This window comes from Suncus etruscus, chromosome 1, assembly GCF_024139225.1.
Source record: "Suncus etruscus isolate mSunEtr1 chromosome 1, mSunEtr1.pri.cur, whole genome shotgun sequence".
Classification (NCBI taxonomy): domain Eukaryota; kingdom Metazoa; phylum Chordata; class Mammalia; order Eulipotyphla; family Soricidae; genus Suncus; species Suncus etruscus.
In genome coordinates, this window is record NC_064848.1 from 9667487 (window position 1) to 9691472 (window position 23986).

Here is a 23986-nt window from a genome sequence, read left to right on the forward strand (position 1 = left end):
TATTCACATTTAGCAGCCAAGAGCAAGGTCCAGACACGTGCAATCATATTTTACATGCTCCTCACAGCATTCCTCTTTCAATCCTTGTTTTAGAGCCAAAGGAGCTATTACTTTAATGCAGAGGAAAAAAAGATCATCACAAGGGTGCAAGATTCAGTGATGAGGAAAATAGAACAGGAACTAGGAAGTAGCTACTTCCCACCAGGCTTACAGTAGATGTCAAAAGCTGGCAAGCACTGTTCTCTAATGTCTGACATTATTATAAACAGGCACTGATATATCTATTCATCGCAGATACCAAACATTAAAAAAGCAAACCATAAAAAGGTATTAAGCTGAATTCATTAGGTATTTTATATAGTACAGATATAGCTAGTGATTACAGTCACCATATTATTTTAAAAATGTAAGATATTCATTGCATGAATATTTGATCACATTTTAATAGCTCTTTGTAATATAGACTGTCAAAAAGAATGAGTTTTTCTGATAAATCAAGAATGGTAAGGAACAAACAATGTAAAAATAATAAAAGCTCCTAAGAAAGAGCTGCACTTTGGCAGAAATTCAGTGAGTTAGACAATATTCCAACTGACTCTCTCCTCTTGCATTAAGTTCATATATCTGCATTTTCTGGACACTCAACAGCAGAGAGACTAGCCTCACGCATTACATATGTTCCACTTATTTACTTCTAAGAGGCTTTAGCTATCTGTATTGTAATACGAGACTGCCTCAGACAGCTAAAGGTGAGTGAATGAGAATACCAGAGTTAATTCAAGGGGATGATCTGATACATCTCTACACAGCTGACTGAAAATAGATGTCATCATTTGCAATTTGCACCCCATCTTCTCAACAACATTCACCAAAAGATAAGGTTTGACACAGTTTATAAATCTTCACAAGCATGTTCAAAACAATATTCCACAAAGAATATTTTATTGATGTAGAAGACAAAATAAAACACATATATGTTTCCTTTATGACCCTTAATGAGCATTAGGCAACATTAAAATGTAAGGATTCATTTAAGAACTTTGCTCTACTCTAGAGCTTCCATACATGACCTAAAACTATAAATGAAAACTAACACAGGCGGCAACATTAAACATAAATGAAAGAATCCAAATGTTGCTTATGTAAACTGGAATCTCCATCTAACAAGAAATAAGATTAAACCCAATCCTGATTTTACTATTTTGTTTCCACACTGAAAAAAAATATGATGGCTTATTTTTAGTGGGAGAGCTTTTTCTGGTGATTTTATTTTTAAACAAAAACAAGATTAAAAAGAAAAATCTAGTTTGGGATGCTAAGGCACATTTTACAACTGAAGAAAGCATAGCTGAATTATTAATTTGTTGATCTTATTAGCTAACAAATTAGTATCTTTCAATTTGAATGGTAAACAAAATATTAATAAAATTTGCAAAACAAATTTTCTTTAATGAGATGTAGTTAGTAAAAATGGCTGATTACTTTAGAGAATTCTATAAACAGCAAATTGTTTTTGCTATATATATTTTACAGTTTACAATATTATTGCACTTCTGTCAGAACCTTAAAGATCTATTTCCTAAAACCAATTCTCTAAAGCTAATTTTGTAAGAAACTGCATTTCACATTATTAATCTCATTAGTGCAATTTTCCTATAAATAAGTGGGAAACATTTGGAGATTGAATGTATGAGTGCTTGGTTACTATAGTAGCAAATGTCAAAGTAATTGCTAAATAAAGTCTAAAATTTTTGACACTTTGAAAAATTAAGTATTACCAAAGTTCTCTAAATATGGTGGCAAGAAAAGTCACCACAAGTAAATTTTAAGATAACTATTTGTAAAGATTATGAGGTGATTTTTTTTCTATAAATTCCTAATACATTCCACCCCCTGCCTTGTTCTTGATAAGTATAACTTAGCACTGCAAACCATTTCTGACAAGAAACTATTGAAAAAGGCTCAAAAGTTACAAGTGTAAGAGAAAAATATCAGTACCTCCAAAGGAAGCCAAAGATACTCATTAAGTTATTTCAATAAAAATGCAACCTGGCCAGCCAAGTTACACGTATCCCTTAAAAATCACATCAGTCTCATGGCTCATTTGAATACTTAAAACATCTTTGAATCCACTCATCAGTGGATACCACCAAGTTCATTTTTTCGTTAAGAAATATTTACATGATTATTTGAGCCTAACTCCTTTCCAAAGGGACTCATTCAATAGCTCATAGTTTATTAAGGGCTTAACAGTTTAGGCAAAATGGCATGTTGTCCTGTGAATTGAAAACACATACAATATGGAATTGGTGTTAACTGGAGAACTCAGTAAGAGAGTTATCTCATGAAAAGACCCTACTGATGAAACGAAGTATACTTTATTTTCATGACACGATTACAGTAAGGCTCTATTGTGGCACAAAAAGCTCAGCACCAGCAGGAAAGGCAGGAGTTGGCTGGTTAGCACCAATGCTAGCACACCAGTCCCTGCCGCATTTGTATAATCTGAAGTAAGGCTGCCTGCACATCTTCATCCATATGACCCTTGAGAAAAGAGGGCAGAAATATTTTATGATTAGATGCAAAGCAATATGCAAGTTGGACAGTGAGGTTTCTACATTCCTTTTCCCTTTCCTTTGCTTGATCACCCAATGAGGCTTTGGTATAACACTTCCTATTAATATCAAAACTTTTGCTTTTTGACATCTGTTTCTATAACAGAAGGATGATTAAATTTCAAACATTAACCAGAGTTGACTAAACTAAAATTTTGTTTTGTTTTTGGGCCACACCCAGAGGGCACTCAGGGGTTACTTCTCGCTCTGCGCTCAGAAATCGCTCTTGGCAGACTTGGGGGACCATATGAGATGCCAGGAATAAAACCTGGGTCCATTCTGGGTGGGACACATGCAAGGCTAAATGCCTTACCGCTGTGCTATCTCTCCAGCCCCTTAAATTAATTTTTTTTTAGTTAATTTTATGCTGTCTGAAGGCAAGACTAATTCAGAAGCCAGTTTTTTTTGTTTGTTTTGTTTTTTTTTGTTAAGTTTCACTAGAAGTACATAGAAACAAATTTCAAATTCTAGAAGCACAGGTTCCCTGGAGTTGAAAGGCTTGCCACCATGTCGTGTCTTTTAGTCCCCATGTGTTGCTTCTCCCTTGGCTAATTAGTCAGTCCTTTTTTTTCCTCTAATATACTTTGCTTCGTTTTCATTTCTTGCTGTTTATTCCTGAATATTTTTCTGCTGTCCACCAATCTTGTAAATCATGTATTTCCACTGAGTTATATCTCAAGCTCAGACCCTGGAAAGATTTTGTTTTAGTTTGGTTTTATTTTGAAGTCATACCTAACAGGGCTGAAGGCTTTCCTCCTGGCTCTGTGCTTGGGGAGAAGGGAGGAGCATATACAGTGTCAGGGATAAAACTGGGGCCATTTACATGCAAGGCAAGCATCTTAACCTCTTTATTATCTCTCTGGGCCTTTCACCTTGGCAATTCTTAACCTTACTTTCAAAGAATTTAAAGCTTAATAAATATTATTGATAATCTCCCAAGAGAACCATAGTTTTCTTAAATGATTTTAATTCTGTGCAATCTTACTTTCATTTTTGTATTTTTAGAAAGGATCCTGAGCTACTAGGAAGCAGTGAAGTCCTTTCCATTCTTTTATTTCAGCTGACAGTCATGTGTGGATGTCGAAGTAGTGTCATTATCTCACAATACCATTAGTGTATGCTGCCATCGTATACTGCCAAATTGTCTATAAAGTGAGTGACAAGCAGATGGAGATAAGACTAAATTTAAGATGTTGTGTAGCCATATAGCTTTGTAAATTTCTCTGGGTGATATGTGAGCCATGATTGCAAAAAATAAAAGAACCACAATTATTTTTAAATAAGCATATGGAGCATAACTGCTTTAAACACAATGATTCGCACATAAGCTTCCTTGCAAAGTTTTAAAAACGGTCACATTTTTTTCTTTTTTTTCTTTTTTTTTTTTTTGTGGTTTTTGGGTCACACCCGACAGTGCTCAGGGGTTACTCCTGGCTCCAGGCTCAGAAATTGCTCCTGGCAGGCACGGGGGACCATATGGGATGCTGGGATTCGAACCGATGACCTTCTGCATGAAAGGCAAATGCCTTACCTCCATGCTATCTCTCCGGCCCCCTACTGTTTCGTTCCCAAAGGAGGAATAGCACCTTACCTGTGCAGCACTAAGGAGATGTGTCCGATAAATTGCAATGACTTCTTGGTGCTGTCTGTCAGCATCCTAGAAGTGTACGAAGACAGAGAAGTGTAAGTATCATGTTCTCAAATACACAGAGGCTGACAGTATTGCTGTCAGGGCTCGGGCAATATTACAAAGCTGTGATATTAAGGTGTCCTTACGTCTTAGAACAAACTTGTTGGTTGAAGCACCAGAGGCCAATTTCTACAGCAGTAACTACAGAATAAAAGTTTAAAAAATATATGGGGACATTCTAAGTGAACATGTATCCTATGTAAAAGGAAATGTTTGCCTAGGTAAATAGCTAATATTGTGATATTATTAGAAACTTATCAGTGTATCCTCTGGTCCTTGTACAAGTTTCCTGTCTTGTCTTTATACTTGACATGTGGCAGCCTCTCCCTCATGTTACTTTTGGCTCAAAAATCTTAGGTGATGGAGCCGGCGAGGTGGCGCTAGAGGTAAGGTGTCTGCCTTGCAAGTGCTAGCCAAGGAAGGACCGCGGTTCGATCCCCTGGCGTCCCATATGGTCCCCCCAAGCCAGGGGCGATTTCTGAGCACTTAGCCAGGAGTAACCCCTGAGCATCAAATGGGTGTGGCCCCAAAACCAAATCTTAGGTGACAGATCATGACAAGTGAGAGACACTCCACCCTCATCAGCTTAACCTTCAATCACTTCCACAAGGTGACCTCAAATGTGGCTCTTCAGATTGCCCCTGCGCTTGATTCCATTTCACTTCTGCATCTTTCTTCACACCATTTTCATTTGCAGAAAGAGACTATTTTCCACCCACCACTGATCTTTTTCTACTCTTACTACCCAAAACTCTTACAGGAAAGAAACCTTTCTAGCTCTTTATGCCTGTCAGTGTCATGAATACAAAATATAAGATATTCCTGATCATTGAGATGACTATCATATCCTTTTGGTACCCAAGTCTGTAATTGCTGTGATTCATCTGTGATTCATCAAATGTCACGGGCACTTCCAGAAGTAGATTTCTTCTATTAAAAACAAGTTTTAAATAATTCTTCAGAATAGGAAAATACTGGCAATAATTTCCATTTGACTGGACTTTGTTTTGTTGAACATTTCAATGAGTATGAGATAATTCTGTTTAAACATCAAGTAATTGATTAGCTCTTATCTTTATGAATGAGGAAGCTATAAAATAAGGGTAGTGTTCATGTTTCTTGCTTTTAAGTGGCAGGGCTTAGGAATGAGCTCTCATTTTTGGCTTTTTTTTTTAACATGTAAAGAAGATATAGCCTAACAGATAAATCTATCTGAACTGAAAGTTATACACAAATAGATGACTTCTTTTAATGCAGAAGGATGTATGGTGTAAACCCGTAAGACAGCCTCTTTATTCAGTGCACAGAGGGTTATTTTTAAGCATCTTCCTTTTGCTTGTTATACCAACATTTCAGAAACCATTCTGCAGTTTCTGGTGTCGAGTTTCTGGAACAGATATCATATTTGGAGTCAACAATTTAATTTCAGGATCAAATCCTAACTGGATAAGCAGAAGCATCATGTATTTTAATTTTTTTTCCCCTAAAGAATAAATGTGAGGAAGAAAACCTAGTAGGACTGTGGTCAAGAGAAAATGGAAAGATAAAATAGGCAAAATGCTTACTTAGTGAGGTGCGTACATTGAGTATAGGCACCAAGTATTGTTAATAACTTCTGGAAAGTACTACTATATTCTTGAATCTGAGCATAGCCACAAATAAATCTAATTTCTAAATGAGATTTGACAAAGGAGCTGATGAAGGTGCATCCAGTGCTGGGGACTTACAGCCAGCTGCTGCTGCAGGGTCTTCACTTGGAGTTGCAGGCTGTCCACCAGTTGGCTCTGTCTCTTGCTGGGGCTCCCACTCGCATAGGTAAGTTGCGAAAGGCCATTGAGGGCCTGCTTTAGCCTTTCCACATCGTTAAGCAACTCAGTTATCTTATGAAAAAGAAGGAGAGAGAAAAGTAATGTGGGAAAAAAGTATGGTATTTATTTATGTTTCTTTGTAATGAACATCTTTTTTTTGTCTTTTTTTTCTTAGATTTTGGGCCACACCCAGTGACGCTCAAGGGTTACTCCTGGCTGTGCGCTCAGAAGTTGCCCCTGGCTTGGGGGATCATATGGGATGCCGGGGGATCGAACTGCGGTCCGTCCTAGGCTAGCGCTGGCAAAGCAGACACCTTACCTCTAGCGCCACTGCGCTGGCCCCGTAATGAACATATTTTACCTATAAATCATTTCTTGAGATACCAAACTTGTTTTGGAGTCTAACTGAGGAACAGGTGTTACCAAAATTCTCTATTAGCTGTTTATGCAATCTAGAATCCAATTTCTTTCGTTAAATTCCTGTCAGTAATTCCATATAAAAGCATTATCAAAGTAACAATAAATGCACTCACTGGGTATCCCAAGATTTGAGGATGATATTAGACTTTCTACTTTTAGATATTCTATAAGTAATGTAGGCAGACTCTACTCCAGGTCATTTAAACTAATAAGATGGCGGAAGGTTTTCCTACAACAAAGTTTGAAAAGTAAACCAGCATGCCTCACGTAAAACAGTTGATTTATGTATCTTGTTCCTCTCAAGAATATAAGAGTTTAGGGGCCGGGCGGTGGCGCTGGAGGTAAGGTGCCTGCCTTGCCTGCGCTAGCCTAGGACGGACAGCGGTTCGATCCCCCGGCGTCCCATATGGTCCCCCAAGAAGCCAGGAGCAACTTCTGAGCGCATAGCCAGGAGTAACCCCTGAGCCTCACAGGGTGTGGCCCAAAAAAAAAAACCAAAAAAAAAAAAAAAAGAATATAAGAGTTTTAGACTATTTTGTTTGAAAGAGGAAAGAGGCAATCTAAAAGAATAGAATAAGTACTTGTAGGCTTTACATCCAAGCAGAGCTTGCATTCATTAGCTGCCTGAACTTGGATAATGTCCTACCTTTCTTTGAATCTTATTTCGCTTTCTTAAAAGAGAACATTTTTCATGGTTAAGAAAATCAACACCATCATAATTAGATGCTTAGCACACAGTACATGTTCAATAAATGGTAACAACTAGGAAGAGATGATAATGAGTTGCTATAATCATTATATCTTATTGTACTCAGAATCACCTTCCAAACAAGCTGAGGGTATTAAAATCCTGGATTTTAATTAGTACGAAAATTAGTGCTTGTGACATGGCACTGAGGAGAGCTGTGGCTGCGTGTGCTTTTACCCTAGAACTGAGAATAGCAAGTAGATGACAGTAATCACTGTTGGGCAGGTAATGCTGCTCCCTCACCCATCACCCTGATCTCTCATTTCCACAGTGCTCATCTTTTATAACTGCCAGTTTTGAAGATATAGCTGAGTCTATATCATGTAAATTGCACCATAAGAATGAATAATGAGACAGAAAGTTATGTTGAAATGCAGCTAGAAAAAAACTAGTTGGGAGGGCCAACCATACAATTCTGATATGGGAGTCAGCAAGGTGAAAATAAACTGTCGGGAAAGATACAGTTTACCATTGGGCAGTTTGGACAGTGAAGAGAAGGACGTGTGATGAAGTGCTACTTAGAAGATACACAGGATTTCACTGAGGAGAGGAAAGGCTGGAAATCTGGGGCAACGGGGCCCAGTCTAAAGATGATATGAGCACAAACTACAGAAGGATAGTGGCATGGGTAAGTGTCAGCATCAAGTATGGCATGATTCCCAGCCATTTAGCTTCCTGCAGCCTAGAAACTAGCTTTTTACCTTCTGTGCATCATCAAATTCCTCACATACTGTAAAACCCAGTGGATTTCAAGAATTCACTAACAGTCTGGTAAACTTTGAGTCTCTATATATCAACTCAATTCTTGTTGAGGAATAAAGAGAAAAATGATTCTGGGTGTATGTGTGTGTGGGGGGGAGGAATAGTGAGAGAAGAGAGAGAGAGAAAGAGAATGACAGAGTCTTGACTCTTCTCAATTCTGAGGGTTCTTGCACACCAGAATTGAGACTGGAGGGATCATGTTCAATGGTCATTTTGTTAATACTTTTGTAATCCTGTCCCAAGAACCCTGTTCTGCTCTGGCAGTTTTTCTCCCCCCCTGAAAGCCACTCAAACTGCTGGAGGCCTACCTTATTATCTTTTGCTTCAATTTGTTTAGTAGACTCTTGTATTCTTCTCTGTAACTCTGTAATGGTTGTTAAGGACTTGTCACACCGTTCCTGCCGATCTTTGATTTCTTGCTCAATGCTGAAATGAAGCAATTCTTTCTCATCTTTTGCAGAGAGTTTCTTCTTTTGGGCCTGCAAAACTTCCTCACACACTTCTTCATATTTTCTATTCAGATTGGCCAACTTCTCGGTTAGATTGGAAACCTGTATCTCCAAATCACTTTTTGTTGCTTTGTACTTGGACAAATCAATGACCTCCCTGGTCTCTAATTTTTTTAAGGCTTGTTTGGTATTTTGAACCTCAGACTGAAGTTTGGAGACTTCATCGGTTTTGTTTTGGCTTTCTTCTTCCTTTTTTCTCAAACTAGCTTTTATGAGTCCAACTTCTCTCTCCAAGGCTTCCTTAATCTGCAAATGCTCTACCAGGGGCACAGAAGAGTTCTTTTGATTTTCTAACATCTGCTGCAATTTGGTCACTGTCTGCTGCTCCTTCTCATAACACCTTTGCTTAGTCTTGAGTTCTTCCCTTAGATTCTCAATTGTACCGTTCAGAGACGTTTTTAAGGTTTCAACCTGTTCCAATGTTGCTTGCTGTTTCTGCACAAGAGTCTGTGCTGCCAGAAGCTCAGAAACCTGTTTGGCATTTTCTTGTGCTAGCTTCTCTTTCTCCTCCTTTACTTCTGTGTATTTCTGTGACAGGTCTTTTAACTTATTGTTGAGCTCTTCTGTTTTCCTGCTTAATGCTCTTTCTATTTCATGAGAATTCTCAATGAGAAGATTCTTATCCTTTAGATCCTTCTGAAGAATGACAATCTCCTCCTTTAAAGTGTCATTCTCTTGCTTGCATTTCTTTGCCTCTTCTTCCCTGACATTATATTTGCGTGTCTGCTCTGATAACTGCTCTTTAAGTTCTTTCTCTGTGGCTTTGAATTTTCTTTCACACTCTTCAAAGCTGATGATTGGCGCGTATTTTAACTTAATGCATTCTTGTATTGTGTCAAGTTCCTTCTTCTGGGCTTCCATCTCAGCCTGCAGCGTCACAATTTCTTCTTGGCCTTTTTGGTAATCAGCCAAAATTTCTTCATTTTTATCCTCCACCTTTTTCATGCTCTGATTTATAGCACTCATCTTCTCGTCATGTTCTTTCCGGCTGATATACTCAGCTTTTATTTGGTTCTCTGTGTTCTCTAGGTTTCTTTTTAGTATTTCGTTCTTAGCTTTTATGCTTATGAACTGTTGATTCATGTCTTCACATTTTTTCTTCACATCCAATAATTCTCTATTAGACTTATCTAATGTGTTACTCAGTGCACTTTTAACCTCTTCATGGATTTTGGCTGGTACATACTGATTATTCATAGTCGCTTTCAAGTTAATGTTTTCAGACCTAAGTGAAGATATTGTCTCTTGGTCTTCATCATTTTTTTTATTAAGTTCAAATAATTGTTTTTTAAGCTCTCCAACATTGGATTTCAGAGCATTTATCTCTTTTTCATGTTTTTCTGGAGGTATGAACATAGTTTCTATATGGCTGACATTCTTAGATAAATTGTCCTTTTCCATCAGCAATTTCTCCATTTCCAACCTCTTTTCTGTATATTTTTGTGTCATATCTAAAAGCTTTTTATTCAAATCACCAACAACTGCACCATGGGACCTTTTCATTTCTTCACTTACTTTTAAAGGAACATAGTGATTTTTCATTTCAATCTTTAAGTTATGTACTTGCTGATTGAGAAGCTTATTGTCCAGACAAAACTTTTCCATGTCCTTTTGTAATGTCTGATTTTTCAAAGTTAATTCACTGATCTTCTTCCCAAGCTCCTCAGACTTTTTCTCTGCTGTGTTCTTGAGCTGCTCATGGTCTTCTGGTTTAATATGCTGAGCAAGTTTGGCCTTGAAATTCTCAAGTTCTCTCTTTAACTGTCTAATTTCACAATGTGATTTTTCATATTCCTTTTCCATCTCAGCTATTTTTCTTGCTTTCTCATTGATTTCATTAGACAATAAGCTCTTCATGTTTTCAAATTTCTCCGCTGGAATGGAAAGTGACAGCTTTGCTGACAAGTCTTTTAACTGGCTTTCCATTTCTATTACCTTCCGCCCTTTCTTCTCTCGTTCCACCTCACACATACTAGCTTCCTTCTGCAATTGCTTATTTTCTTCTTTCAGCTTGCCTTCATCCCTCTTAAATTCTCCTAATAACAACTCATTTTGTTTGATCTGGTTTCTTAATTTTCCCACTTCTGCTGAAGCACCTTCATATTTTGCTTTCATGTCTCTCAACTGATCTTTTAGGTCCTCTATGAGTCTGTGATTCCCAGTGGCTGCCTCACTTGTGAGATGCTCTTTCAGGGCGAGAAAATGTGTCTGCATTTGTTTAACTTTACCTTCAGATTCATACATTCTCTTCTGCACATCTTTTAAAGCATCTTCCAGCTGCTTTATCTGCTCATCTGAATCCTCCTTGACTCTTTCACATTCTAATGCTAAAGCTTTGCACTCGGCCACCTTGTGAGCAAGTTCGTTTTGGAGCTGGAGTCGATCCTGTTTTGCTGATTCACAGAAATTTCTCATTGCTTCTAACTCCTTCTTTAAAATTTCATTTTCAGAATATGAAGTTTGATTGGGTAAGGAGAGCTCCAGTGGTCTTAACATAGACCTGCTTTGCATATGGGCTGGTATACCTTTGGAAGCACACTGCAAAAAATGAGGGGAGAATCAATCACAAAAGCCTAAAGACACACATTTACCAAATGTATAGAAAGTTTCTATGTCATTAGTAACCAAGGGATTCAAGTTGGTATGTGGGAACATATAGTTATAATTTTGAAGTAAGCAAAACAGTTCTAGGTATGATTTCCATAAAAGATTCTTAGGCAATGACACTTTGAAAGTCTGAGTACTGAAGTTTTTTTCTGTCAGAACAAAGAAGGAAAAACAGTTGGGGCCTCTGGAAACTTTTCTCTTCCTTCCCCCAGACAAAACATTTACTCTACATCAGGGGTCTCAAACTCGCGGCCCGCGGGCCGTTTGCGGCCCTCCGTACAACATTTTGTGGCCCTGCCCTAGAGAAATCTTTTTGTTTTGTTTTGTTTTGTTTTGTTTTAGTTGTTTGGGTCACACCCCCAATGTTCAAGGCTTACTACTGACTTTACACTCAAAGATCACCCCGAATTTGCCTCCTGTGGCCCCCAAGTAAATTGAGTTTGAGACCCCTGCTCTACATGAATATCAACTATCAAAAATCAGTTACTAGGGGCTGGAGTGATAGTGCAGTGGTATGGCGTTTGTCTTGCATGCTGCTGACCCAGGATGGACCTGGGTTCAATCCCTGGTGTCCCATATAGTCCCCCAAGCCAGGAGTGATTTCTGAGCGCATAGCCAGGAGTAACCCCTGAGCGTCACTGGTTGTGCCCCCCCCCCCAATAAAACAATCAGTTACTAGCTCTGTGTCTAATAGCACACCATATACTAGATCTTCCAATTTTAAAGACATTAGGGAAAAATGCATATGCCATTTTAAATCTGCAAATAACAGCATTATGCATTATTTAAATTTCAGTATGATATGACTTGATGAGTACCTGCACTAACTCCAATATGTTAATTATAAAAAACCATCTAACTAAACATAGTACATATGTGTCATTAAAAAAGAGCAATATTTACTCAACTTACAAAAAAGAACATTTTTTTCCCCTCAAATTAAAGATGGGTTAGATAAAAGTTGGCATATGAGGGGCTGGAGAGAGACAGTACAGTGGGAAGGGCACTTACTTGGCATGTGGCAGACCAATCCCTGGCATCCCATAAAGTCCTCTGAGCCCAACAAGAATGATCCCTAAGTACAGAGCTAGGAGTAATCCCTTATTACCCCTAGGTATACCCACAAATGAAGTTGGCATATGATCTTATAAAATTTTGACATCTTCCTCTTAAGTATTATCAAAAGAAAAATCACTCAAATTCTTAGTGGAACCATTCATAATTTAAAAAAGACATAATAATCATTAAAGGCTAAATTTTAACTATCTACATAGTCATTTTTTTTTTTTTGGAGGGAGTGTTTGGGTCATACCTGGTGGGACTCAGGAGTTACTCCTGCTCTGCGCTCAGAAGTCACTCCTGGCAGGCTTGAGGGACCATATGGGATGGCAGGATTCGAACCAGGGTCTATCCTGTTTTGGCCACATGCAAGGCAAATGCCTTACCGCTGTGTTAGCACTCCCACCACTCTATCTACATAGTCTTTTAAAACAAGAGCCTATTATGAGTACTAAAGTACTGATAAAAGCTGTGTGCTATGAGTATATCCCACTATTTTACTAGGTAAATATTATTGCTTGCTAAATTTGAGCTGCCTTTCTATGGATAAAGAAGAAAAAAATGAATAGAGTAATTTTTGGGGCTCAGTCTGATTCTAAATGTTCAACTTACCAATTACCTTTATACTAAGACTACTAGTAATTTACTAGCAAATGATTCACATGGCTTCACAATTTCTGCATTTTTTTATGAGAATCAAATATATAGTCTTTTGAACTACATTAAATTTATACCCATTCTCCACTTAAAATCTTAGAGCTTTGTAGTCTACAGTGATTTTAGACATCACGTAGATTGGTTTTCTCTGTAGGTACATCAAAAACTTTCAAACCCCAAGTATTTATCAGAGTTGCTAGAAATGAATCCTGTATATCTAATAGAAACTAGAGAGAGAAACAGATAAATGTTTTTCTAAGAAAAGCAATTTATATTACACCTTAAAAGTCCTATTATGGGGCCACAGCAATAGTACAGTGGGAAGGGTGTTTGCCTTGCATGAAGCCAACCCAGGTTCAATTTCTGGCTTCCCATATGGCTCCTCAAGCACAGTGAGGAGTAACTCCTGAGTGCAGAGACTGAGTACAGGAGTAACCCTTGAACTCCACCAGATGTGGCCCAAACCCCACCCTCCAAAAAAAATTCTATTATGAGGTGACATTATATCTGTATATAAATGTAAGGAAACATATTTCAAAACTCACACAAATAGTATTTAAATTATTCATAACTGTCTTTCCCTATATAGGAGCAAATGTGAAGAATTAACTGCTTTTAATGAATGGAGACTTACTATGAAAGACAATGAAATTGGAATTCAAATCTCTTATTTCATTTACTGCCATGAAAAACACTGTGAAGGGCATTTTTAACAGTGCTGTTAGAATCTGCTTTTGTTACATTTGAGAATAAACTTTCCTTTTCTCTTGGACTATTGGTTTTGTCTCTTTAATCCCCAACTTTTCTTTGGTAATGAAAACTGTGCTCAATGTATGTATACTAGATAAACTACAGTAGTTTTTCTCTTTTAGAAAGGTACAAATATATTTAAAATTTAAAAAGTACTTACTTGTGAATCTGTGGAGAACATTTGACCTTGTTTAAGAAGCATATCTTCTTTACCTAAAAATAAGATTGTTATATCTTAATTTGAATTCCCATCCCAAAGCAGCCAACTATTAGGTATGACTTATACTTACTGAAACATTCAAACAAAAGAAAATTGTGTGTTTTATGATAATTTTATATTATTCTTGCTCTCAAAGTGCATATGTTTCTTATTAGATCTATAATGCAATAAAATATTTTTGTGTATTCTGAATATATATATATTAAGTTCATTTTCAGAAATATGTGATTGTTAAAAGACTAAAAATGCCAAAAGGTCACTATAAAATATGCATCTTATACTCAGTGAAAAGAGAAGTGATGTTCTTTGTAACCTACAAAATAAACTTATATATTGTATTTAGTTAGAGGGAAATTTAAATAAATTCATCTATTATATTTAATTGGGTAATTTAATATTCCCTGTGAAGCAGTGAGATTTATGGAAAAATAGTTTTAAGTAGAGAATAATCTTGAAAATTGTTTACAGGACTTCTAGTAATTTTTAAATATTCTTTTAATGGAATCACCATGAGATACACAGTGACAAAGTTTTACAATTGAGTTTCAGTCACACAATGTCTAAGACCCACCAGTTACCGATGCACATTTCCTACCTCTAATGTCCCCAATTTCTCTCCCTGTCTCTGCCTTTATAGTAGACATTTTTCTTCTTTCTCTCTTTTCCTTTTTTTTCTTTCAGACACTGTGGTTTGCAATATTGCTAAAAGGTATCATACATATCATTTTACCTCCTTTCATCACCCAGTTTTTGGCCAATAAATTTTAAAATGCTAACCTGCACTGAGACTACATATAAAGATTTCACCAAATCAGAAAACTATGCTCATGCTTTTTTCCCCCATAAAATATGAGCCCCAAGTATCACAAGATAATGTCTATTAATTGACAAACTTGGCAATTCAGACAGTGGTTAAAATAGGTGGTTAAGGGAATAGAACCTCAATGATTATCAGATTTTACAATAGCAGCTACACTGATCATCCTAACCTCTTCCTAGACCCATGTGCTGAAGCATAAACACACATGTACTGTAGCTGAATGGAATTTATCAGCAGAAGTTATAAGACAGTAATATAAAATTATCTGGCATAAATGCTCTTTTCTGCTTCAACTAGGTGAACTGTAATTAGAAACTGTTTATACTTACGGTTACTGAAATGGATTCCCGATCCCAAATGATCACCCTAAAATCAGAAAAGTACATTAAAATGTAGCGTTATTTTGTTAAGTTCTACAACTTAACAGCTATCTATTTTAGCTCTAAATGGCCCAGTCACTAAAACCATGTTTTCAGCATTCCTTGTTCCTCCTGAGAATCATTCTACTCAAACGCACCAAAAGATGTAACACTAGCACCAATTAGGAAGATCAGCTGGGAATAAACTACTTCACTAAACATTGCAATAAAGTCAGTCAAGTGTTTCAAGAAAAAAATTTTAATACTCAAATGGGGAGGGTGAGTTCCAAATTAACTGAAATAACAGTGTAATCTTTGCTGCGTCTTTACCTCAGAAGGAAGAAAGTACATTCATATCAAGTATTCATTTTCCTTTACCACTACTGGGGGTAGAGGAACCCTTTCTCACTGGCTGTAAAATAATAACTAAAATACCACTCACCATTGAGGGCAAAGAGAGAGAAAGCAGGAAATAAAAACCAAGGCAAAGGCCTTGCCTTGGTCTAACACATATATTAAATATATTATATATAAGTATATATAATATAACATGTAAATTAAAATATACCCTCAAAGTAAAGAGATAGCTCATATTTGCATATTTGTGTGTTTAGCAGTAAAGAAGTATGTCAAACACTGAGAGATCCATAATTAAGAATAAAATTTAATTCCATGACTAAATTAATGTCACCTCTATTAGAATAGCATTTGTAAACTTAATTATTCTGTTTGTTTCATGTAGTAGTTAATACTAGGCTTCAGTAAAATTGATCAACATGATTATGATTCCCTGAGGAAGACATACCCATTATACTGAATAAAAATGTTACAAAGCAAACATACAGTCTGACCCTGGCTACTGAATGTGAACTAAGCAGGCAAGGTCTGGAAGGTGACAGACTATCAGGGGTTAAGAGCACCAGAATGAGTCTCGAATGCAGGCCGGGGAGGAGGGGAATGAGGGACATGGTGATGGGAATGTTGCACTAGTGAAGGGGGGTGGTGGTGTTCTTTATATGACTGAAACCCAAATACAATCAGGTCTGTAATCATGGTGCTTAAATAAAGATATATTTAAAAAAAAAAAGGAGCAGGATCAGTGACAGGAAGTAGCAGGTATAAAGAGCTTTCCAAGGCACTGGGATGGACACCTCTTTGATGTGGGTATATTCAGCTTGTAAAAATGCTTTCATTTACATACTTTACCATGTGTATTCTTCAATTAAAAAATGTGTTTTAATGGCTCTGGCTCCAACATAAGTAAAAGTTAATTGATTCAAACAGAGAAGTATAGGATCTGAGCCTCATCAAGACTCTCAAAAGTGTCCTAATTAATTCATAAAATGATGATATGGATTTTCTCTTTCTGAGATAATCTTGGAAATGCCAGTGCATCTCGAAAATACCAGTATCATAAGACTTTGCTAGTATTACCATTATAACTACTAAAATCTATAAGCAAACAGGAAGTTTTAAAAAGGTATTAGCAGACAAAGATGAGGTTGGGGGAAGAAAAAAGTCAAATAAGCTAAACGTTAGTTATAGTTCAATGATCTTTAACTTTTATAACAACTCTGGAGAAAGAAATAATAGCCCCAGCTATACCAAACAGGCAAAAACTTAAACACTACATAAGCTTAGTATTTAATGCTTCATATGCTCAATTTCTCATTATAAAGAAGACAGTAAATTCAAATTCAAGTTGGATTCTAAGTCCTTTACCACTATCCTTCTGAATTTTATGAAATAATTTATTTACATTTCCAATACCTCAAAACATTTAAATCTATTTTTCAGAGCTTCAATCGTTCTTAAGCTTTCTTCCTGCTGTTTTTCTTTAGTTGCCAATAGGGACTTCAGCTTTTCTTTCTGAAATGGAAAGGAATAAATTCATAGCACAATCACCTGGTGCTAGAAATTATGTGAAAACTGTGTTCTAGAAAATGTACATTAGGTTTACATTGAAGACCAGAGATAATAAAATTACCAATCTAGTAAATTTTTAACTGTAATAGACCTGATGATTTTCAAAAATTACTAATAAAACACATAATATAAGTAATTAATATTTTGATTTTTCAAATGACTATTTTGGGTCCATCATTTTATGTTTAGAACAGTGCATCTTTTCAGAAAACATTTTCAAGTAAATGAGCAAAAGCAATAACAACTAAGCCACCACACTCAAAGCAGAACTTTGATATCTAAGTGCTTTCCCCCCCCCCCCTCTAAATAACCAGAAATGGAATCCTGATCTCCTTGTCAGTTCAGGATCTAAACTACTGCAAAACGTCTTAGTTTACATGAAATTGAATAGCTTGAAAATAAATTCATCATACCTCCCTCTGTAGATCATCAGCAACCATAATTTCCTACATTCAAAAAGAAAAAGTTTATTTTCATTTTGGGAAGTATAAATGACAACTGGTTTTTCTAAAATATCAGCACATCTTTACAATTGGAAAAAAATGTAAAAAGAAAATATCTTTCTTCTATCACAATGTTCAGAAGTACAGTGAGTTCTGAAAATCCATCTTTCAGCAACTTGTACTTTATCTTTCTTCTTAGAAAGACTAAAATATAGCTGTACACTATTAGTATTCCCTCTTCTTATGTTTGACATTAAAGGAAGCTTCACATAAAGGTCTACTAAGATATAACTCTGTCCAAGAACAATGACTTGATTTCATTCCTTTGGAGTCTAACACTGATTTTGATGTAAAAGGAAATTAACAACATTAAAACAGCTTTGGCAATTTTTTACTATTATGCAATTACTTACCTCATTAAGCTGTAGTTGTAAACCATTGACCTTATCTAATAATATTCTCTGTTCTTGTTGAATTTTTCTCAACCTGTCTTTCAAATCTTCGTTTTCAATCTCCAGGTCCTTAAATAGTAAAAAAAATAACAGGTTCTAGAATACCCTTAAAAGAACAATTCTAACATAAGAATTTTTTTTGCTATCATATACAAATAGGTACACATTTTTCTAGCTTTTGGTACAATGAAACAATAGTTTCAATGATAAAATGATTTCTAATATATAAACCATAACATAGAAAATTACCACCCCAATTATTCTAATAAATATAAGTATATAAGACAATTATGATTCTTACAAACTGAAAAAAACAAATATACTACCAGAAATAAAAAAATAACAATATTTTTACTTTTGCTTACTACCTTTCAAGTTTATGAGACTATTTAAATGCTTCTTTTAGATCATCATTGCATAAGGCTATTCTTCACTTTCTTAATATTACAAAGTAAATTATGAAAATACAAATAACATTAATTGGTTTTATCATTTGGAAAATAGCAATTCCATTTGTATTTTATAGTATGTTGTTCTAAAATAAACCACTTAATTATAAATTCTGTTTTAACAAGTTAGTGTTTTTTTAACACTTAGGCAAGCTTTTTATATGTAAAAATGTTAAAACAATGATTTTTCTAAATAAAATAAAACTTTTATTTTAAAAGTTCATATTTTCGGCAGCACATACACTATAATTGGAATGATACAGAGAAGATTAGCATGGCCACTGCGCAAGGATGACACGCAAATTCGTGAAGTGTTCCATATGAAAAAAAAAGTTCATATTTTATTTTATTTACCTTATAACTGTATAAAATTATTTTTCTTTATTATCTTTTCAAAACGTTTTATTATAGTTCAGGTAACATGGTTACTAAGTGTTAAGATTTATATTTACACTTAAAGTTTTTGGACCATTCAAAATGCCTGTTACTATCCTTATGTTCCTTCAAGTCTTTAATCAAAGCAGAAAATGCTTTCAGACAACGTTCAGTTTGTATTTACTTACATTAATTACCATCATTTTATAATAATTTTAATAACTGCAAATTATAGTATAGACTCCAAGATATGCTAAATGTAAATTATACAAAATTGCTAATTATTTGATCTCTAGTATATGTTTTAAATCCTTTTGTTTCCTTTTTGTTTTTTTGGGCCACACCCAGTGATGCTCAGGGGTTACTCTTGGCTATCCGCTCAGAAATTGCTCCTGACTTGTGGTCCATATGGGACACCCACTGGGGGATGGAACAGTGATCCAGCCTAGGTTAGCGCAGGCAAGGCAAATGCCCTACCAATTATGTCACCACTCCGGCCCTCTTTCTATAATATAATATATACTCATTCATTCAAACATTAAAAATTCAAATATCAAAACACTTTCATAAGGGATTAGGCAAAGCTAAAGAGTTGCAAATTATAACAAGCTGACTTTCTTTTTCTTGCCCATTTCCCACTATTTTTCTGCCTCCCCTCTTTCTCCAAACTATACTATTAAGAGCAATCATTGCAAAAGAAAGTAAGAAATTTCTTTTTACCTGAATGTTTTGATGATCCCTCTGGTTTGACTTCATATTTACTTCATCTACAAAGTGTGTCAAATTTCGCTTTGGTAAAACATGAAAACATGACTTAGCAAGTATGAAACAGAGAAAAGTACATTTTCCTCCAGGTGATAGGCCAAATAAGTGATTATCAGCCTATATTAAATGTTGTTGTTCAGAACACAAGGTGGCAGTATTTCCACTTAAAACTCCAAAAGAAAATTGTTTTTAAGAATACAGGTTAGGTTTTAAGCCAAAAGGAATACATTTTTAAATACTAAAAAAGAAAAGAAACTAAATATGTATTTGAAGCATTACTTTAAGCATCTATCTTAACTAAGTTCTCCAGAGTTTCACAAAGGAGAACTTGTTCTAGACACAGAACTAAAGTTACACTACAAAGTAGTCACTGACCATTCTCAAAGGATGACTAGCTTTCAAAAAGCGGAGGAGGATTTGCGATGATATTGAAAGAAAACACGGAAATTACTTATTTCCTTGAACACCAATGAGAGAAAATTTCAAAGAGAATGGTAAGAGACAGACACTTCTCTGAATAAGTAAAAGATCCCTAAATTATTTCATTAGGAACATATTCTGTTTTTATACACTTACTGCTTTTAGACTGATTTCAATTTAGAGATTTGCTTTAATAAAAACAACACAATTATTAAACAAAAGAACAAATAACCTTTTTGAAAACTCTAACTTTTAAATCTGTACAATTTAGAAACTTATTTCTTTCCAAGAACTTTAAAAAAATACTTTAATTCTTTAAAACAATTTGTGAGTGTGTGTATCCGTGGAGATAGACAGAGACAGAGAGAATAAGAGAGAATGTGAGTTACCTGAGACCTCAGAAATGTGAAGTATGCACTAATACTACCACTAAGCTAAACCCCTTCAGTTTCAAGAAATTTTTTGGTAGTCCCTGTTAACTTTTTGTTGTTGAGCCTTCATTCTAGTAAGTTTAAATTTAAAATAGAAGGACAAGTTTCATAAAAATATTCTATATCCACAATTTGGCACAAACTGTCTCTTCCCTGATTCAGCATTGTTCTTCCATAGATTTTGGCCAGTCTCATCAGAAATAACATTATGTGCTTGGCTTTCTCTCAAAGGGTAACCTGACCTCTCAGAAATTTCTCTTGCCTCCTTGCTGTGTCCACTCTGACTCTGGACTCCACCCTAGACACGAGAGAGAGAGAGAGAGAGAGAGAGAGAGAGAGAGAGAGAGAGAGAGAGAGAGAGAGAGAGAGAGAGAGAGAGAGAGAGAGAGAGAGAGAGAGAGAGAGAGAGAGAGAGAGAGAGAGAGAGAGAGAGAGAGAGAGAGAGAGAGAGAGAGAGAGAGAGAGAGAGAGATATGTACTACCTGGCCATAGGTGTCTCCCACACAGCCCTGCGCTTCTTCCTAACCTTCAGATCTGCTCGGCTGTCACTTCCTCACAGAGACTTTGCTGACCAACACAATCTAAAATATCCTTTTGTTTGTTTGGGTGTTTGTGTGGTGGCCACACAAACAGTACTCAGGACTTACTCCTGACTGTGCAAAGGGATCATTAGTGCTTTGGAAACCATATGGGATGCCAGAGACCAAATGCAAGTCAGTCATGTACAAAGCATATGCCTACTCACTGTACTATTTCTCTGGTTCCTCTAAAATAGCTTTTGCCCTTGTTATCTTTTTCATCTCATAATTCTGTGCTGCCTTTCTTCAGAGCATCTGCTATGGTACTAAATATTCTTTTGCTTGATGCTCAATTTCGTATTAGGTTGAGAATTCCATGAGGTTGGGATTGTGTATCATATTATTCCCATCAGTCAGAACAGTAATTGTTGCTCTATAGAATAGATAATCTGCTAAATGAGAACTGAGTTTAAGTTTTATATTTTAAACTATACTGTATGTTGCTAGCAGAGATTACATATCCTTGGACATAAAAGTATAAGTATGTGTATATATTCATATGAATGTATGAGAACAAAACCTATATACAGCAATTTTAAGCACACTCAATAAATAATGAAAACAATTAATTTTACTGCTTCTAGCAAATAATTAATCCGTGTATTAATCTGGGTAATTCTTAAAGTAACATATCCCCATATAAGTATTTGGCTCTACTTTAAATATCTGTAGATTTCAGAAATGTTTTTTCGGGGCTGGAGAGATAGCATGGAGGTAAGGCGTTTGCCTTTCATGCAAGAGGTCATCGGTTCGAATCCCAGCGTCCCATATGGTCCCCCGTGCCTGCCAGGAGCAATTTCTGAGCATGGAGCCAGGAGTAACCCCTGAGCACTGCCGGGTGTGACCCAAAAACCACAAAAAAAAAAAAAAAAAAAGAAATGTTTTTTCTCCTATTCTATGTGAAATGGACAGTAATTATCATGTCAGTATTTACTTTATTTCATTTTGCCTCACTTATGCTATCTGAGAAAGGAGAGAAGTTGAAATAGGTGCTCTAGATGGGAGAGCATCTGCAGACATGACTCATGCAGGAAGGTGCCATTTCACTCTGAGGGAGAGAGGAAAGCATGCTTTGACACAGATGTCCCGTTTGAATGAGAGGCAGAGAGATGACGCAGAAGATGATCAGAATTTCGCAGAAGGTACCTGATTACTTTCTCCTCAGGGTTTGGAAGAGCTCAGGTTCCACTCACTAGAGAAAAGCTGAAAGCCTGGAAAGGAACAGTGAGCAGAAGAAGAACACTGCCTACCCTGGCTTCTGAGCAAGACAGAGAAAGTACAGTGAAACACCTCACTTGCTTTAATTGGAAGAAATTAGGGGAAATGATAAGACATTGGTTCAAACTGAGCACAAAACCAAGGTTAGATCATGATTTGAAAACCAAATTAGGTATAAGGCTTGAATTACTTCAGGTGTTATATCAAAATCACAATATAACTTTAGTTTCAAATTCTGTGCTCTTTCTTACTGTATTGGAAGCATTTCCCCTTAATAGTGAGTATCTAATACTATTATTAAAGTAGTAAAAGTATCTATGAACTCCCAGGTAAAACTGATCATTTAAGAATCTCAATAAGTTTCAATATCTCAAGGTTAATAGGGTTTTTGTTTTGTTTTGATGTCCAAGGCCAGTAATCATGAATGCTATTTTATTGCTCACTGGATGGAGTCATTGCAATTAAAATCCATTGACCTAGGGGATGGAAGATAGTATAGCAAGCAAGGTTCCATTTAACCAACCCAGATTCCATCCCAAGAACCCCTATTTGGTCCCCTGGGCCTGCTAGGAGTAATGCCCAAAAACAAGCTCCAAAAACAAAACAAAAAAAATTCATTGACTTATGCTAATTGACAATGTCTAGGTCATCTTCTTTATACTTAGGCTCTATATGGGAATGATAAACTGAGGTGAAAGAACAGCAATGCATTTACATTCAAAACACATATAATTAGTTAAATTTTGTTTTATTTAAATTCAATTTAATTATTAAATTTATATAATAAATATGAAAAAAACCTAAAATACCTACCTGTTGTAAAGATGGTCCTTTCTTCCAAAGTTCTCTCCCTAAACATTAAAAAGTAAAAAGAGAAAGTGGATCAATGAAACAGCACGTTAACCTAAATGTATCTCTATTTCCTTGTTATAGAATTAAATCACAATTAAGTAAATGTAGAAGTTTCTTTTAAAGCCCACTACTATTCAGTTAAAGAAGCTGTGGCATATTGTATATGCCCATAAACCTGGCAGTGTTTGTTTTTTAATGTGACAACATCCAAATACATAAATGTTCAATGCTAGGGAGGAGAGGTAAGAAAAGATCAAGAACTAGAAATAGTTTAATTAGAAGATAATTTGTCAATATCTGTTTTAAAAATCTTGAAAGAAATGTGCATACTTTGAAACCTAGTGAATCAATTTCTAAGAAATGCCCCCCCCCAAACTAAAATACTATGCATAACTTACTAAAATGTTATTTATTTTGGAAAATTATAAACAACATCTACAGGAAACAGGTTAATTAAATCTAATGTAAGGGATTTGACATAATAGCTTGGGGACCATATGGATTCCCGGGAATCAAACCGAGGTCCTTCAGGGTTGGCCGTGTGCAAGGCAAATGCCCTACCGCTGTGCTATCAATCTGGGCCCCTCTCCTAATTTCTTATTTCACCCCACAGTACAGCTGACTCAGAGAATCTCTGACAGTATATTGCCTCAAGACACACGACTATGATGTAACTACATCAAGTCCTGATACAAAGATGAATAAATGCTGTAAGGCCTGTCCCCAGCTCTTACAAATGACACTTCTGCCACCTAAATCTTTCAAGAACTCTTAAATTAACTTGGACTTTTGTAGTTCTGAAAACTACTATTACCTTTATACGTATTTTCCGAGGCAGTTTTTAATAGGGCAAGAATGTCCAGATTGTCACCAATTCTTGCATAGTAAGAACTATCCTTGCCCAGGGTGTCCAGCAAACTAACATCAGCACCATTTTTAATTAAGACTTCTACAGCATCTCTGCAACCATACTCACAGCCCAGCATGAGAGCAGTTCTAAGAAGAAAAATAGAAGAATAAAAAACCCTGAGAAAGATGCAAGAATATAGTTCA

General features: G+C 35.9%; 1 protein-coding gene and 1 non-coding gene across 2 annotated transcripts in view; one reads left to right on the forward strand and one right to left on the reverse strand.

The window, feature by feature from the left end:
* Positions 1–2359: 2359 nt before the first annotated feature.
* UACA (uveal autoantigen with coiled-coil domains and ankyrin repeats) overlaps positions 2360–23986 on the reverse strand; it is a 91284-nt gene continuing 69657 nt past the window's right edge. The window contains exons 9-20 of the mRNA XM_049783938.1: positions 23748–23929; positions 22895–22932; positions 19390–19458; positions 17807–17914; positions 17364–17396; positions 16795–16893; positions 14995–15031; positions 13786–13838; positions 8352–11090; positions 6033–6185; positions 4207–4272; positions 2360–2544 (exon numbers count right to left, since the gene is read on the reverse strand). Of these exons, the coding sequence (XP_049639895.1) occupies positions 2473–2544; positions 4207–4272; positions 6033–6185; positions 8352–11090; positions 13786–13838; positions 14995–15031; positions 16795–16893; positions 17364–17396; positions 17807–17914; positions 19390–19458; positions 22895–22932; positions 23748–23929 (3649 nt within the window). The 3' untranslated portion in view covers positions 2360–2472. The remainder of the gene's footprint in view (positions 2545–4206; positions 4273–6032; positions 6186–8351; positions 11091–13785; positions 13839–14994; positions 15032–16794; positions 16894–17363; positions 17397–17806; positions 17915–19389; positions 19459–22894; positions 22933–23747; positions 23930–23986) is intronic.
* Positions 18517–18620, forward strand: LOC126027834 (U6 spliceosomal RNA). Its single transcript, XR_007502334.1, has one exon. It is a non-coding gene; the product is annotated as a U6 spliceosomal RNA (small nuclear RNA).